The 14,321-nt window shown below is 45.8% G+C and overlaps 1 protein-coding gene across 2 annotated transcripts in view; it reads right to left on the bottom strand.

Annotated features, from left to right (window-relative positions):
- Window positions 1-13,666, bottom strand: part of smap2 (small ArfGAP2) — a 22,513-nt gene extending 8,847 nt beyond the window's left edge. Inside the window, exons 1-3 of one of the 2 annotated variants that reach the window (XM_064347679.1) lie at window positions 13,044-13,666; window positions 1,474-1,607; window positions 204-289 (exon numbers count right to left, since the gene is read on the bottom strand). In XM_064347679.1, the coding sequence (XP_064203749.1) occupies window positions 204-289; window positions 1,474-1,607; window positions 13,044-13,146 (323 nt within the window). In that variant the 5' untranslated portion in view covers window positions 13,147-13,666. The remainder of the gene's footprint in view (window positions 1-203; window positions 290-1,473; window positions 1,608-13,043) is intronic. The other variant, XM_064347678.1, reaches the window with a different exon arrangement.
- Window positions 13,667-14,321: the final 655 nt, after the last annotated feature.

The raw sequence follows: 14,321 nt of genomic DNA, 5'->3' as shown, positions 1-14,321 counted from the left end.
AAAGGCAAAGTAAGCATAGCTGCAATGCAGCCAGGTGGAAAAATAACACCCAAACAGTGATCAATAGACTAACCATCAGAATCAAAACATGACAACATGACTACAACGATTACAACAATGGAACACACACACACACACACACACACACACACACACCATGCACACACACCACGCACATGCGCACGCCAGTAAGAGGAGGATACTGGTCAGTTTCCGGACGCTGGAAGCACTCTGGGAGGAAGGCTTCATACAGACGGCGGGCCTTGGCGTTCCCCATCTCCTGGACACACTGCGGGGCACACAGCCAGCACCATTACAGAGAAACCAGCCAATGAGCGCACAGACACCACACACATCCACACACTCACCACTAATTCACATTTAGTCTCCCCAAAACACCTATTTTAGAGTTGGAACACTCATAAATTTAAGGTGTTGGTCTTTCCCAGCTTGTGTCATTTGGGGCTTTCCTCAGCTAGTTTCATTAAAAAGTGAACGCCCTAAAACCCGAGTTTTCAACAGGGGGTCCTTGAAAATACTGTAGGGGGTCCCAGGCCAGACATAATATACAACGTCTATATATAGAGTTTTGAAAATATTTTTAAAAATATAAAATTCATTAAAAAAAAAAATATTACCCTTTGTAACTTATGATTGGGGTCCCAAGGACGCCTTAGAGCCTGAGTGGGGGGGGGGGGTTTGGATTGAAGCCCTAAAGGACTTTAGAGACCAGTCATCTGGAAACATGTGCAGAGCACAAGCTAGCCGAAACATTTTCGAATGGTTCGTTTACAATTCAACTAGAGGTCACTTGCTTCCTTTCGAACTGCAACAACCCAATTTGCAACCCGCCGGCAGTCAGCAGGTCTCATTTGCAACTTGGTGCCATTGTGTCTCATAGACAAGCCGAAGCAGACGTCCGCTCAAATCAAACAGTCAAACCAACTAGAGGGGCAAATGCCCTCAGCATCTAAGGTCACATGCTGTGTCTCTTTAACATTCGCATCACAGTGAGAGCCCCTCTGCAGTGCAGGTAGGAGAGTTGTCATGTAAGCATTTGCTGATCAGCCGAGCAGTGCCTGCTGAAGAGCTGCAGCTGTGCTCCTCAGACTCACCTCCTGTCTCCCGTCTCATGTACACACTGCATGTACGCAAGTCCTCTTACTGAGGAAAACAACACTGACCTGAACTCAATTACCTTCCTATTTTTTTTTTTTACATAATACTGATGTATAAATAAAAGCAAAGGTTGTTTTTTTTTTAGTTTATTTCAGGTTTGGCTGAAGTCAAGGACAAGTATTGATTAAACCAGGACACTGTCTTCTCCATACCATCCACAGGGTACTGCATAGACCCTCTGATAGGCCGAGTGGCAAGGGAGTCGCAATCCTATGGGTGGACAGGTGGCTAAGAAATTATTTATACAGGGACCACTAATTGACCTCTGACTGACGGTGCAGATTGACCTCTGACCTGGATCTGCTCATGGGTCCACTGGTCCAGGTTGACGGACTTGACCCGGGAGATGTGCACGCCCAGGTTGCGGTGGATTCCAGCACAGCGGATGCAGATGAATATTCCCAGATTCCAGGAAGCCCATCGAGGACCTGAGCAGAAGGGAGAGAGAGAGAAAGGAGGGTGAGGAAAAGAGACAGACAGAGAGGGAAAATGATAGAGGGAACGGGACAGGACAAAGAGAATGGTCAACAAGAGAGTGCAAGAAACCGAGACGGAGAGAAGGGCACAGAATGATTAAGTGTAGCTGCTTTTTATAGCAATTTGAGAGTTTAAATTCACTGTTTGATGAGGGTTGCATCTGGAAGAATCTGCAATTCCAGAGAGATCTTTAATCCCAAATAGGATAGCAGAACACACAAACACGTGCACACACAGACATGCACACACATGCACGAGACGCACAGGGAGACACACAATTAGAGAAAGATAATTAGGTTGCTTCTCCTTCCTGCTCCCAACAGATAAAAGAGCAATCAAATTCTGGGTTAATCTAAAGCGGGATCAGCCACGTGCCCTAACCGCAGGGGGCACTGAAACCGCCAAACTCCCTCTACAGAAAGACTTCCCAGAACTACCGGCCATAGAATACCCACTGCCCTGTTCAGCCCAGCGACAATGAGGCCAAACCACACAGCTGCAAGTCTTGCTCCTGAGCAACGCAGCTCAGGGCAGAGCTACTGGACAATGCAATACACTGTTTCTGAACAGAACACAGTGCAGTCACCATGTTTGTCAGGTGATAAGAAGTTGAGCTATGTTAGGCATGGATGGTAGACACAGATACTGGCAAACAGTGAAAAGGGCAAAAAACATGCAGCTAATTCACCTCAGAAATATGCAGGCTGCAAAGTGGTTTGGTTAGATCTGCCACACAATGCAGTGAGTCTGTTCTTCTGGTGAGTAAATATTTACACAATCTAGTGAAACTAAATCGAATAACTTGGCTAGAGGTTTAGTAAATCCAAGTTTTCTGTTTAAAACATTTGTTCGTTCTACGGGGTAATGATATTAATCTTTTGTTAACAAAAATGAGCACTGCGAACAGACTTTTAACTGAAAATTAAAATGACACAAATCAGAAATGGCCTTATCTCTGAATAGGCTCTAGTCCCTGGCAGAACAGCTGCCGTGTTGAAAAGTCTAAAACAAACACACATTTCAAACAATGTTGACTTGGTAACTGCGGCCTTGCCATTGACACAGGTGGTGCAATCAGTGCAGCTGCAATTAAAACAGGCTGTGTGATCACTGCTACAACAGTGCATGACACAGGCCTAAGTAAGCAGCAGCATTAACCAGGGATAAATACATTCTCTGCATAGTTTATTTCGGTTTCACCATCTAACATATTCTGGGGGGGGGGGGGGATAAGGTGTGGGTTTAACAAAGTTAAAACATTTGTCCTTGTCAGAAAGCTGGTCTGCTTTGCATGGATCCCTGCTCTGAACGAGAGACCTCCCTGGGAAACAAACATGAAATTCCTTCAATTTTTCTCATTTCTGCATAACCTTCTGTGACCTTGCAGGACTGGAATAACTGCCTGAATTTAAAGCGACTGTGAGCTCGCTCTGCGTCTTGCAATGAAAAACAGCAACCACTGGGTGGCAGCAGTATGAGGGAAGCAATGTTTACGGGGACTCCATCTCCAGCCTTCTACTCGGCTTACAGCTATTCCCTGCAGATTCAACCTCTCAGGACAGTCATGTTCAATATGTATAAATGGGGGGAGGGGAGAAAAAAAAATCACAAATCCTTATATTTAAAGTTATTTCAGTACTTCTGCGGGAACTGAGAAGAAGCGAAAGATTGTGATGTTGGTTTGCGGTAGGCTTTAAACAGGTGTGTATACCTTTGGTGTACCAGCTGCATGAAGTCTTTTTTGAAATGTGTAAATGACCATGTTAGTTACGTGCATACACTGTGGTGATTTGCTGGACACGACAACAACGAATGGCTAAAAGAGTTGACACTTAAACAAGGTGTGAGATGAGCACCACCGGTCAGTGCAGTCCGGACCATATAGGCCTACGCTAGCTCTGATTAATGATGACACACTTTTGGCCCTAAAGCACATGCACCTAGAGACTGATCTATGATGTCCCACCTGCCTGCCCTGCATGCGGCACTGGCCAGCACGTGCGCTAAGTATAGCAGCGTAACGCGGCAAAGCCTATTTCCTCATAAACGCCGCAGCCACCCCCGCCATCCTCATCCCTACGACCCCGCCTCTGTGACACGACCACAGTGGGACTGTAGTTATAAAAAGTATCCATCGCAATCACAGTTTTTAGACACATTTACTCATCTCGTTTTTTTGTCCCTATAGGTGGAGTTTTTGTGCTTTCGAGGTCCAATTAGTGAGCTACACATTTCCATCCCAGTTACACACCTCCTTCACTTCCTCTGCACTGCTGCCTTCTGTTCCCCCATCTTTCTCTCTCTCTCTCTCTCTCTCTCTCTCTCTATAATCAGCTTGCTGGGTCTTAGTGCTGGAGGGACAGGGCACATGTGTGTTTGACACTTCCCTTATGAGGAAGGGATAAACAGTAAACAGAGGGGGGGCAGATAGTCAGGGTCAGGCGAGTACAAGAACACAGCAAAGCATGCAGAAAACAGGTCAATGCACGCGGGGGTGCCGGCACGCAAACATGGAGATAATACCATTACATTTCTTTTTTTAATTTAGCAGATGCTTTTATACTGAGCCCATAAGTGCACTCACTTGATTTATACGAGCAATCACGCCAGACCTGGCTAACAACATTCCCAAACAAGTGAGTGTCAAAGCTGAAACACTACTGCAAATAAACCACAACACAATTCCAGAATACAAATGCAATTTTTATGGTTATGAAACAAACCAAAAACTGTCGAAGTGAACTGAATTACATCCCCAAACAGTGACTACATGATGGCAGAGTATCAAAGCAGGAGCACAAAGCTGAGACTATACTAACAGGGTACAGGCTGAGTGACCACACTGTGGCGACTGAAAATAATAAGTGCTAAATGTCATGGTTCCTCACAGTAAGAGAGGAGAGACAGGCATGCACCTTACTCTTTCACTGTGAACACACACATAATCACAAATATGAAAAGATTACTTCAGTAGGCTATATTTTCTGAGCAATGTCTTACAGCACAGCTAGTCACAACATGAGGGACAGTGAGTAACCAACAGCAAATATATTAAATATGACATTGTGTCATAAATATCCGATTCATTCATTTTAGTAAATCCTTTTTTCATTTTTAAATGTTAACGTTACACTTGATTGATAAGTTAAACATAGCCCATTGTTTATTTGCTTTTCTACACTATTAGCTGTAGGTTCTGCTTTGGCTATGTTCACCATTGGTATTTCACGTTTGCTGAAGGAGAACCGTAAAAATAATGAAAAAATAAAATAATTGGGAAAGACAACATGAGTCAGTCAGGCCAATCAGGCGACTGCATCTGTGCATCTCTCTCTGCCCCTCCCCATTCTCTGCAAAGTGAGGCCTCAGTGCCTTATCAGAGCCAGGCAAGGCAACTGTGACCACAGCAGAATCAAGCACCCAGCATGGGCTACCCCCCGTATGACCGTGCGTAACCCAGTTACCCGATCACCGCCCCGTTAGTGCTGCAGGACAGCGGCCGCCAGGCGCGCGTGGGTGGGCGGGCCCAGCGCTGGCCCCGCCCCTCTGCGTTTACTGCACCGCGCCGACTGTTTTACACAGGCGCTGCGGGGCCTTCCACCGCACAGCCTGTTCCGCCATGACGGACCCCTGGGGGACGCGCCGAGCGCCTGCCGCCGTTTTCAGCAAAACACCCCCCCCCCCCAGGGCCACCCCCCGAGCGTGTGTGCACCTGCCCGCCCCGCCCCTGCCCACCTCGGGCAGCGAACAGCCTGTCGCGGGGGAGGGCGAGGGGGGCTTGTTTTACTGAACAATGTGGTTGCTCAGCACTGTGGAACATGGCAGAGAATAGGGTTTGTAACCTGAATGTTGCGTTAAATCCTGTTTGGGATGCTGTGCGCGGTGCTTAACCTGAACCGCTTCTGCAAATCCAGTTGTATAAACGGATGAAATGAAGACCCTGCGTGTCGACCTGGCGGCATCTGCTGAACAGGTACATGACCCACTGTGATCCTCGCCCCCAGCAAAGCATCTGCGATGCGTCAGGAGTACAGATCAGGGCACCACTGACAGGACATTTCCCAGCCTGACACTTAGTCTATGACAAGCCCCTCCCCTGGCCATTCATTATAAGCAACACTTCACTTCACTTGCTGCAGCAACTGAATCCCCTGCCATTCTCACATTCACACTTTCCACCTCATAGACTGGATTATTTTTTAAATGCAGTACATACCCCTTTACTGCGATATTAACTGAAAATCACATCATAATGCTCATCTTCATTATCAGCCTACGCCTCCATTTAGACGCTAAGCCTGGGCAATATTTGCTATTAAGAAACCAATGTGTCTCCTAAACTGCAAAGCTCAGCTGTAATTTGGCACCATCTCATGATTTCCTCATTTAGGCCGAACCACTATCCAAACTACAAATCCCAGCGCTGTTTCTGTCTCTTCACCTCCTACAAGTATTAAATGTATGAGAGGAAAACTGGATGGACCAAAAACTAACTGACCATAAAAGATTTATAATAACGTGTGAGGAAATACTGGATGGACCAAACACATTTCAGTCAGGAAGTGAAGTACAGATGTCCATCCTTCCTGACACTAAATCAATGCTTATTGTACACTGTGTTGAGTGTTGACAGAAAGAGAGAGAGAGAAAGACCTTTCGCAAGTTCTGTGCATTGCTGTAAATTTGGGTGATGTTGCAATTAACTTCCTGTTTTTTTGAAATAATCATTGTGTATTTCCTCACAAAGGAAATTTACAAGATTGCAAAGAAAGGGGAAGGCCCATTATCTTTAATGGTGACACTGCACCATTTTAAATTTACCTGGACTTTTACCAATGTGCCCAAAGCAAAATAAGACAAAAGAAATTAAATGGCTGATTCACAATGCCAACTGACTGCTATAAAAGTGCATTAAATTGGTGGCACCTCCTAGAACTTCTGTGATTTGGGCGAGTGAAGCCAAAAGTGTGTCACCCTGGAGGTAAAAAAAAATGATATAATCAATGTATCCAAACACTGTGACTAAGATATGACTTGTTGGGCGGGCAAGGTGGCATAGTGGTTAGCACTGTCGCTTCACAGCAGGTCGTGGGTTTGAATCTCGGCGTGGGGCCTTTCTGTGCGGAGTTTGCATGCTCTCCCCGTGTTCGTGTGGGTTTACTCTGGGTACTCCACTTTCCTCCCACACTCAAAGGCATGCATGTTAGGTGTGCTCCTGCAGGTGCCCTTGACTAAGGCCCTTGCCTCAGAGCTGGAGTTGGTCCCCACGCGCAGCACAAGAGAGGCAGCTGCCCACTGCTCCCAGGTAACTAAGGATGGGTCAAACGCAAAAATTACCCCACGGGGTTCAATAAAATATATCTTCTTCTTCTTCTATCTTCAAACTCAAAATAATTGTGACTCCAATTCAGGGACATCAGTATACCTACTGTAGAATACCGAAAAATGAACAGTAAATGCTGACTTCCTGGCTAAAAACAGGAAAAGAAAATGTTTTTTTGTGATAACTAACAGCAGTCCTGTTGTTTTTACTCATTATAATGCCATTGTTTCGGCAATCATGCAATTCTGTGGTCATGCCAATAAAGTACATTTGCATTTGAAAGCAAATGTTCGTTTGAAGGTGGAGAGCAACAGCCTCGCTGGTCTGATGGTAGAGCTGTGTCAGGCACAGAGAAAGAACCCAACACGCAGGACAGAAAGAGGCCCATAAGCCTATTCACTCTGGAGCCTGGTTTACAAGCCCAACACGTCTGGGGACAGCTGTTCTCTAAACTGAGATAATGTATTCACAATGGGCAGGCAATCAAAACAAGTGGCTGATAACACTCACTCAATCAGAGCACAGTAGGTGCCCCTCATTGAAATTCAACGCGTGTCCAATTGAATCCCGCTCGGTTAAAAATACAGAACAGCTGGGCAACAAGCGAGACTCCTCCCTTGCAACTGGCTGCGGTCTGCGCAGCTCTCCCAGCTGATGTTACGCTGAGGGGAAGGGAGCGCCCAGGGACCAGACCAGCAGAACAGGCACATGATGACATAATGCTCTCATCACCTGTTGGGTGTTACTCAGACAGGGAACATAAGACTCAGTGGAAAGCAGTGTTTTCAGCTTCGGCTTCTCATTTACATTCAAACAACGGCTAAATAAATTACCCAATCTGCGGTAATGGAAATACCTCGCCAAAGTACATTTATTTGCTACAAGCAGACCTTCAGTCACTCACTCACACATTTTACACACACACACACACACACACTACATGCACACACACAAATCTTGTGCACACAAACATACACACACCTGCATACACATTGAATACGCACACGTGCATGCACACACACACACAAACACATACACCCACATACATATATCACGCGCACACACACGCCCACACACACACACACAGCTCAGCCTCTTACTGCACAGCTCACCGCTCAATAAAGACTACCTCCAGACACTGCGCCCTGCCCCTGAAGCCATGAATCATCTCACCAGACCAAAGCGCTCGATACCAGCCACGTAAAACAATCACCATCCCTCATCATCTCTGAGCGGTTATTGACAATTCTTCACCAGCGATGGAGATTAAGAGTGGGCCGGCCATCCACTTCCCTAGCCCGTGGTGTCATCGCTCACTGAGCTGAGCCAGTGAGCACTCTCAGGACCTGTACTGCTGCACTGTGATTGGGCCAGGGCCATGCCTGGCAGTCTCTGTCACCTTCTTGGTTTACTGTTGGAAAAACAGACTCTGAAAGCAGTAAACCCTCTCAGCCGAACAGATGGTGCATGATTGATTTATTGGATACAATCACAATTCCTCACCATTCCCATCCCTTTGACAAGGGCTTTACTTCACACATTTATCAGAGCAAAAGCCGGCATTTAGCTGGTTCTTTTGTCAAGCTCATAGAAATTTTTTCAGCAATAATGACAACCATAAAACTAACAACAATACTTAATAATCATATGGGTGCTGGCATACCCCTTCAGAGCATCAGGCCCGAGTGAGGAAAGCCAGCCATCAGCTCCAGCTTGTGAGGACATACACACTCATGACTCCTCTTAACAGGGACATGGTGAGACCGCCTGCACCGAAACACGGCTGAGCGAAGCGCCTAACAGGTGCCGCCCATCCCACGCAAGCAGACATTCCGGCACCATCCGCGCCACTAAATAATCACACTAACTACAGACACTGTGATCGCTTCTCAGAGTCCTGTGCAGAAACAGAACCCCCACCTCAACTACTGACACAAAGCACCCGTCTGGGTGATAAAAAAAACAGCCAATGGGTCCCAGGACACCTATCACAAATTGATTGAGTGGTGCAAATGTCCAGCGCCCAGACATGGATTTGCTGATTGGCTTTGAGAAGACAACCAATGTTCTCTTGGGATCTTCAAAAACCAAGGGAAGCTGGAACCTTGGTTTATCGTCTCAGCTCATAAATGTGGTGAAAAATCAGTCCACAGATTGAGTGTTTTACATAACTCTCCGTTGCAGCTACCCTCTTCTGCTTAGCATAACCCCCTCATCAGTCAAAGCAGAGATTCGGAGAGCGAGCTGCCTTCAAGAGGCACCACGTGACACACCAGCGACCATCGCTGTCCCCCTGGCCCACGGCCCGCCTTACCGTCCAGGTGCTGTCTCCATAGCAACCACAGAAACCAGTCACTGAACCGAAGAGGTCGTGGTGCCAACAGCTTCATTATAGCTTTTCTTTTCAACTCCTCTGACCCCTGCTCACACATTTCACTTGGTGGAGAGAGGACCTGACACTTAAGGGTCATAGGCTGGAACCCCAGTTAGCACACAGCAGATGCACCCTTAAATAAGGTTAGTTTAATGGTGACAGGTTATGGATTGTTTTGAATGCTCACTTGTAAGTACGGCAATAACAAATCTGTATTTATAATACAAGGAACTGCAGTATTATCTGTGAATCAATTGATGTAAGACAGCACACAGAGGAGCTTGTTCTGCATTTTTAAATACACCACAAACCAAAAGTCATCAGCCTGTTCATGTAAACATGAGCAGAACAAGCCTTCCAGCATGCAGAACAGGCTCTCGCATCATTTTATTCCCTTATATAACTTTGAAAGCATCTGACGCCTTGTCTGGTACATAAGTAGCATTGATAGTTATGTCATCTATCCAGTTATGAGTTACTAAAAGATAATATGAATGCATCAGTCAGCCACCAGTCCTTGTTTGAACTCATCCAAGTACTGCATTACTGCGTGTGACCACAGCTCAGTCACTCAGCATTCCCATAGTAGTTCCCACCTCCATTTGTGTGAATAGGCGAGAAGCTTTTTTTTGTAGTGATTCAACAGAGCTCTGTGCTGAAAATGAGAAAGAATAAGCTCACTAATTAAATGTCAGCGGTGAGATAGCCGACAGTCCATCTCGGACACCTTGTGTCAAGCCCTCCCAACAGGCCGCAGTCCGCTATTACCACCCCCGCCCCCCCTTTCCTGCTCACTTGTTTCAGGAACAGCGATGTGACTGCGGCTTCCAGCCTCTAGTTCCACATCCCTCCCTCACTCAGTCTTCCTGTAGGCTCGTTACGCAAGTCCAACAGCGGTGAGACTGAGTGCTACAGCACACTCGGAAACCAGGAAAGCATCCTGATACGTTAGCACAAAAAAAGGCTGGAGTTAGCCAGCGGGAACGCCTACGCAGAAGCAAGTACACTACTCAGCGTGAGTCACCGTCCAAGGTGAGGTAAGGAACAGAACCTGTAAGGGCTGCGGCAGAACCGGGGGCTCGGCCCACAGACCAGTGAGGGCACTGCAGCTCAAACGGAGGGAAAACATCCCTGTGTTTACTCAGTTAATGTTTAATGGATGCAGCACAGGACCTGCTGACAACACAGGACCTGCTGACAGCACAGGGAGCTTCCATCTTTTCAACACTCTGCCACTTTAGGGCGAAGGTGCAAAAACACTCAGTAGTAAAAGCTCAGGAAAGTTGTTATTTGAGAGAGTGAGGAAGTAAAAACAAGAGAAAAGTTTACTTATTTTCCCTCCAATAACCACATTTTGGCTGTCTAAAAATATCAACATTTTCAGGCTTAGTAGCATGTAATAATCTAGTTTAAGCAACAAGCAACTTTTACGTGAAATTCAATGATCCTGTTGTTAGTCCCAGACCTGACTAAGAAAGACTGGGGTTCTGGCTTTGGTCACTGGCCGAGCAGCACCAAAGGCTTTGAGAATGGAACCCACTGGCTCCCTGCTTGACACTCGGTGTTACAGAGACAACTGCCTTGAATGGCCCATATTGGGGTTGCATACGGTCCCAGCAGAGGGCAGGGATTTGGGGAGGGAGGTGTGCTTGTATGTCAAGCTGCTACGTACCGCAACATTTGAGTGTGAATCAAGAAGCCTCAGGTTTGGAAAAGGCTATCCTACATCCTTACAAACTACTGCAAGCATAGATTCTGCTTTTACTAAGGGAATAAGGTGCTAAGATGATATTTTCTCTCTTCAGTAAACATGAAGCAAATAAAATGGATAGCCTTTAAAATCATATACGCAAGACCTTGGTGCAACCCAGCTAACACGAAACGTTCTCACAATGTTGCCGCCGCATACTGGCAATATTATAACACTGACAAAACATTCCACTAACATTGTGAGAACATTTTGTGTCAGCTGGGTAGGGAATCCACTACATAATCACACCGTGCATTGTAAAATTGGGTTCTGATAGAACCTTTGACAATTGCACACCATGGTATAGCCATGCTATGAACACACACACATCAGGTCAGCACATAGCCTAGCGCACGGACCCCACACAGCCCTGCATGGTGGAAAACAAGCCTGGACCTCTTTCAAGGCCCGCATCTTCACCACCTCAGGGTCTGTTCCCGTTTCAGAGCCGGGCACAGGAAACCATCTGTTCCACAGCAAATGGACAGAGGGCATGTACCGCGGGCAAAAGGAGATGAGTATCTGGGGGACAGGCTGGCACAGTGAGAGCAGCGCTCGTTGCTAAGCACGACCTGGGGTATCTCTAAAGCACCCAGGAAACACAGAGAGCCGGGACACATGGAGGAGCCCACCGCACAACCCAGAGCCGCGCAACCGAGCCTCTGAACGGGCTCAGGTGAACGCTTCCCGCTTAACGTAGCGCCTGGCTAGGCCTCCTTAGGGGACAGCGCCTATTCCAGCTGCCTGCCAGACAAGGAGGGAGGGGTAGGGAAAGTCTGCATCCAGCCAATGGGGTGGCAGTGCCTTTTTTTGTTGTTGCAGAAAACAGGCTTGGCCAAGTCCGCCAGAGGGTGAAGGTCATATAAAGCAATCTTGCAAGCACAGGGTCAAGAGACCATTAGGGAACCAGGAGTTCCAAGCGCTTTTATGTGCGGTGAGCAAATCTGACCTGGAGTCAAAGTGTATCATCAAACACAAATACACACACAAATGGGAATAAACATTCCAGTCTTTGATAAAACCGTACTACAAATAAAAAGTTTATTTTCCATAGCATACACAAAGGCAATGTGTTAACCCTTTGGTTATGTACTGCATTTGCTACAGCCCCGTCAGACTGGTAACATAGGCCGGCGGCAGCAGCATTGCCGAAAGGAAGACGCGCTACAGAATCAGCGACAGTTTCGACACCTTATTATTAAGTGTATCAGTGGTGTTTCTATCGAACCTGGGAGCTAATATTATTTATTTGCCTACCTCTGTTTTATAATTATCAACATAACTTCAATACATTCGCAAATGTGATTGAAACGTCCTGTTGGTTTATGGAAACGGGCTTATCCACGATTCACACACCAGGCTATGGCGTCTTTGATGATGGATTTTGCTTTAAAACGTTGCACGTCAAATATAATATCGCTGGCCGGTAACGTTGCTTTTAACTTATAATGTTGCCCGTATAATTCATACGCAAGTAGTTATAACCGAATTAGGTTTCCATACTTCACAGAAAGCTCCGTCTCATCGCCTCCGAATCCATCACATCATCCAAATACTTCTATGTAATCAAGCAATTCAGCAAGATACCTTACGCATGATCTCCATACATCCCGCTCTAAATGTAAAATTTTGCATTTCTAGTAGACAGACTTGTTTAGTTAATGCAGCTAGAAAGCATCTCATGCAATTAATTGGTGTGCAGACAATGTAACATTTCTGGTACGAGAAAAAGTAACTTTTATCGACATTTGGCAAGAATAGGCTACTCGTCATAAGCATAATGATCAATGCAGGGGCGATAGAGTTGACGGTATAACATCATGTCGAGTGGAACGCGCTGGAGGAAAGGGGTGGTTGTGAGTCACCGAAGAATCCACAAACACCAATTTGTATCTGGCTTGCACAGTTCGGTGAAACATCACGATGCCTTAAACGCTTACCTTTGGCTTGACAATCAGCGCAGAATTTATTTTCCTCCTGCGAAAGGAGAGAGGTGAGCACAGTCTGGTATCTGTCGATGTCTTTCACTGATTTCCCCGTCATTTTCGGTTATTATACGTTTACCACTTTCCCTCCAATGGTCCTTATTTTTTTTTTTAGCAAACTTCGTTTCCGCAAATGATAAAATGGAAACAGGCAAACAAAAAAATATATAGCTAATGTAGCTACCTTACTTCCTCTTAAACTAGAGGGAAGTGTTTTGAACCAATGAAAAAGGACGAAACACACGAGCGTGTGAACCGCTGTTTTTGGTTATTTAGTACCCTGTCCCTTGTTGTATAAATAAAAGTGACTGATTCGGGCAACAAGCCACAAAGACTAAAATATTCTGGTCACAAGCGCACGTGTCGTTTTTCCTCGGAATTAATAGAAACGATGCATTAATTTTAAACAGCATCCGATCGTAGTTCCCGTCTGGCCGTTCTCATGACAAACCTGACTCTGGTTAAACTGCCGCACATCTCAAGTGGATTTCCTGTTTCCGGCGCCCCATCACCCTTTAAATTCATCATAATTATTTGGTAGGTTTGGTCCCTGTCAATCTTCCCTACGTTGGATTTAAGATCCCTCCCAGCCTCCTTCTTTTATCACTGAAAGCTTTCCCTAGTTTTCTTGGTGTGTAACATTCAAGCACAAATTTAAGCCGAGAATGGCTCTTCTTAAAACACCGCAATAAAGGTTTCACCGTATAATTTCAAATAAATGCGCACACCGAGAATAACCTGAACAAGATTATTTTGTGAAAATGTGCCATCTACCGGTCAAATTCAGTTGCGACAATTAATTAAAACTATTTTGTTGCATAATTATTACAAATCAAGCAGGTAGCCTCAACAAAGTCTAAAGTTACTTATTTGCTCAGCCTGCAATAGGTCCGTCCATATAGGACAACAGATGACAAAAGTAGACCAAGGCACCTGTTTGAGCCTTCAACTTCCTCTTCACATAACAGGTTCCTTATAAGTAGAGGTGTACAATCCAGGTTCAGAAAGTAAAAGTTCATCCCAGGATTTTGTTCCAGTCACCTGGATTTGCTAATGAGCACCATTCTTCAGCCAGGAGGTAGAGCTAAATCAGATCGCTGAGTTCAGGGGTGGATGATATACATGGCAGGACTTTTACCTTCTGACCCCTGGAATGTCCACCTCTACTTATAAGCTACAAATGTGTGCAATGTAGGCCTAAAACAATTGGTGGAAGTATATACAGTTCAAACT

This window comes from Anguilla rostrata, chromosome 8 (assembly GCF_018555375.3).
Source record: "Anguilla rostrata isolate EN2019 chromosome 8, ASM1855537v3, whole genome shotgun sequence".
In the NCBI taxonomy this organism is placed as follows: domain Eukaryota; kingdom Metazoa; phylum Chordata; class Actinopteri; order Anguilliformes; family Anguillidae; genus Anguilla; species Anguilla rostrata.
The sequence above is the reverse complement of the archived record's forward strand: the minus strand, read 5'-3'. Positions and strand labels throughout refer to the sequence as shown.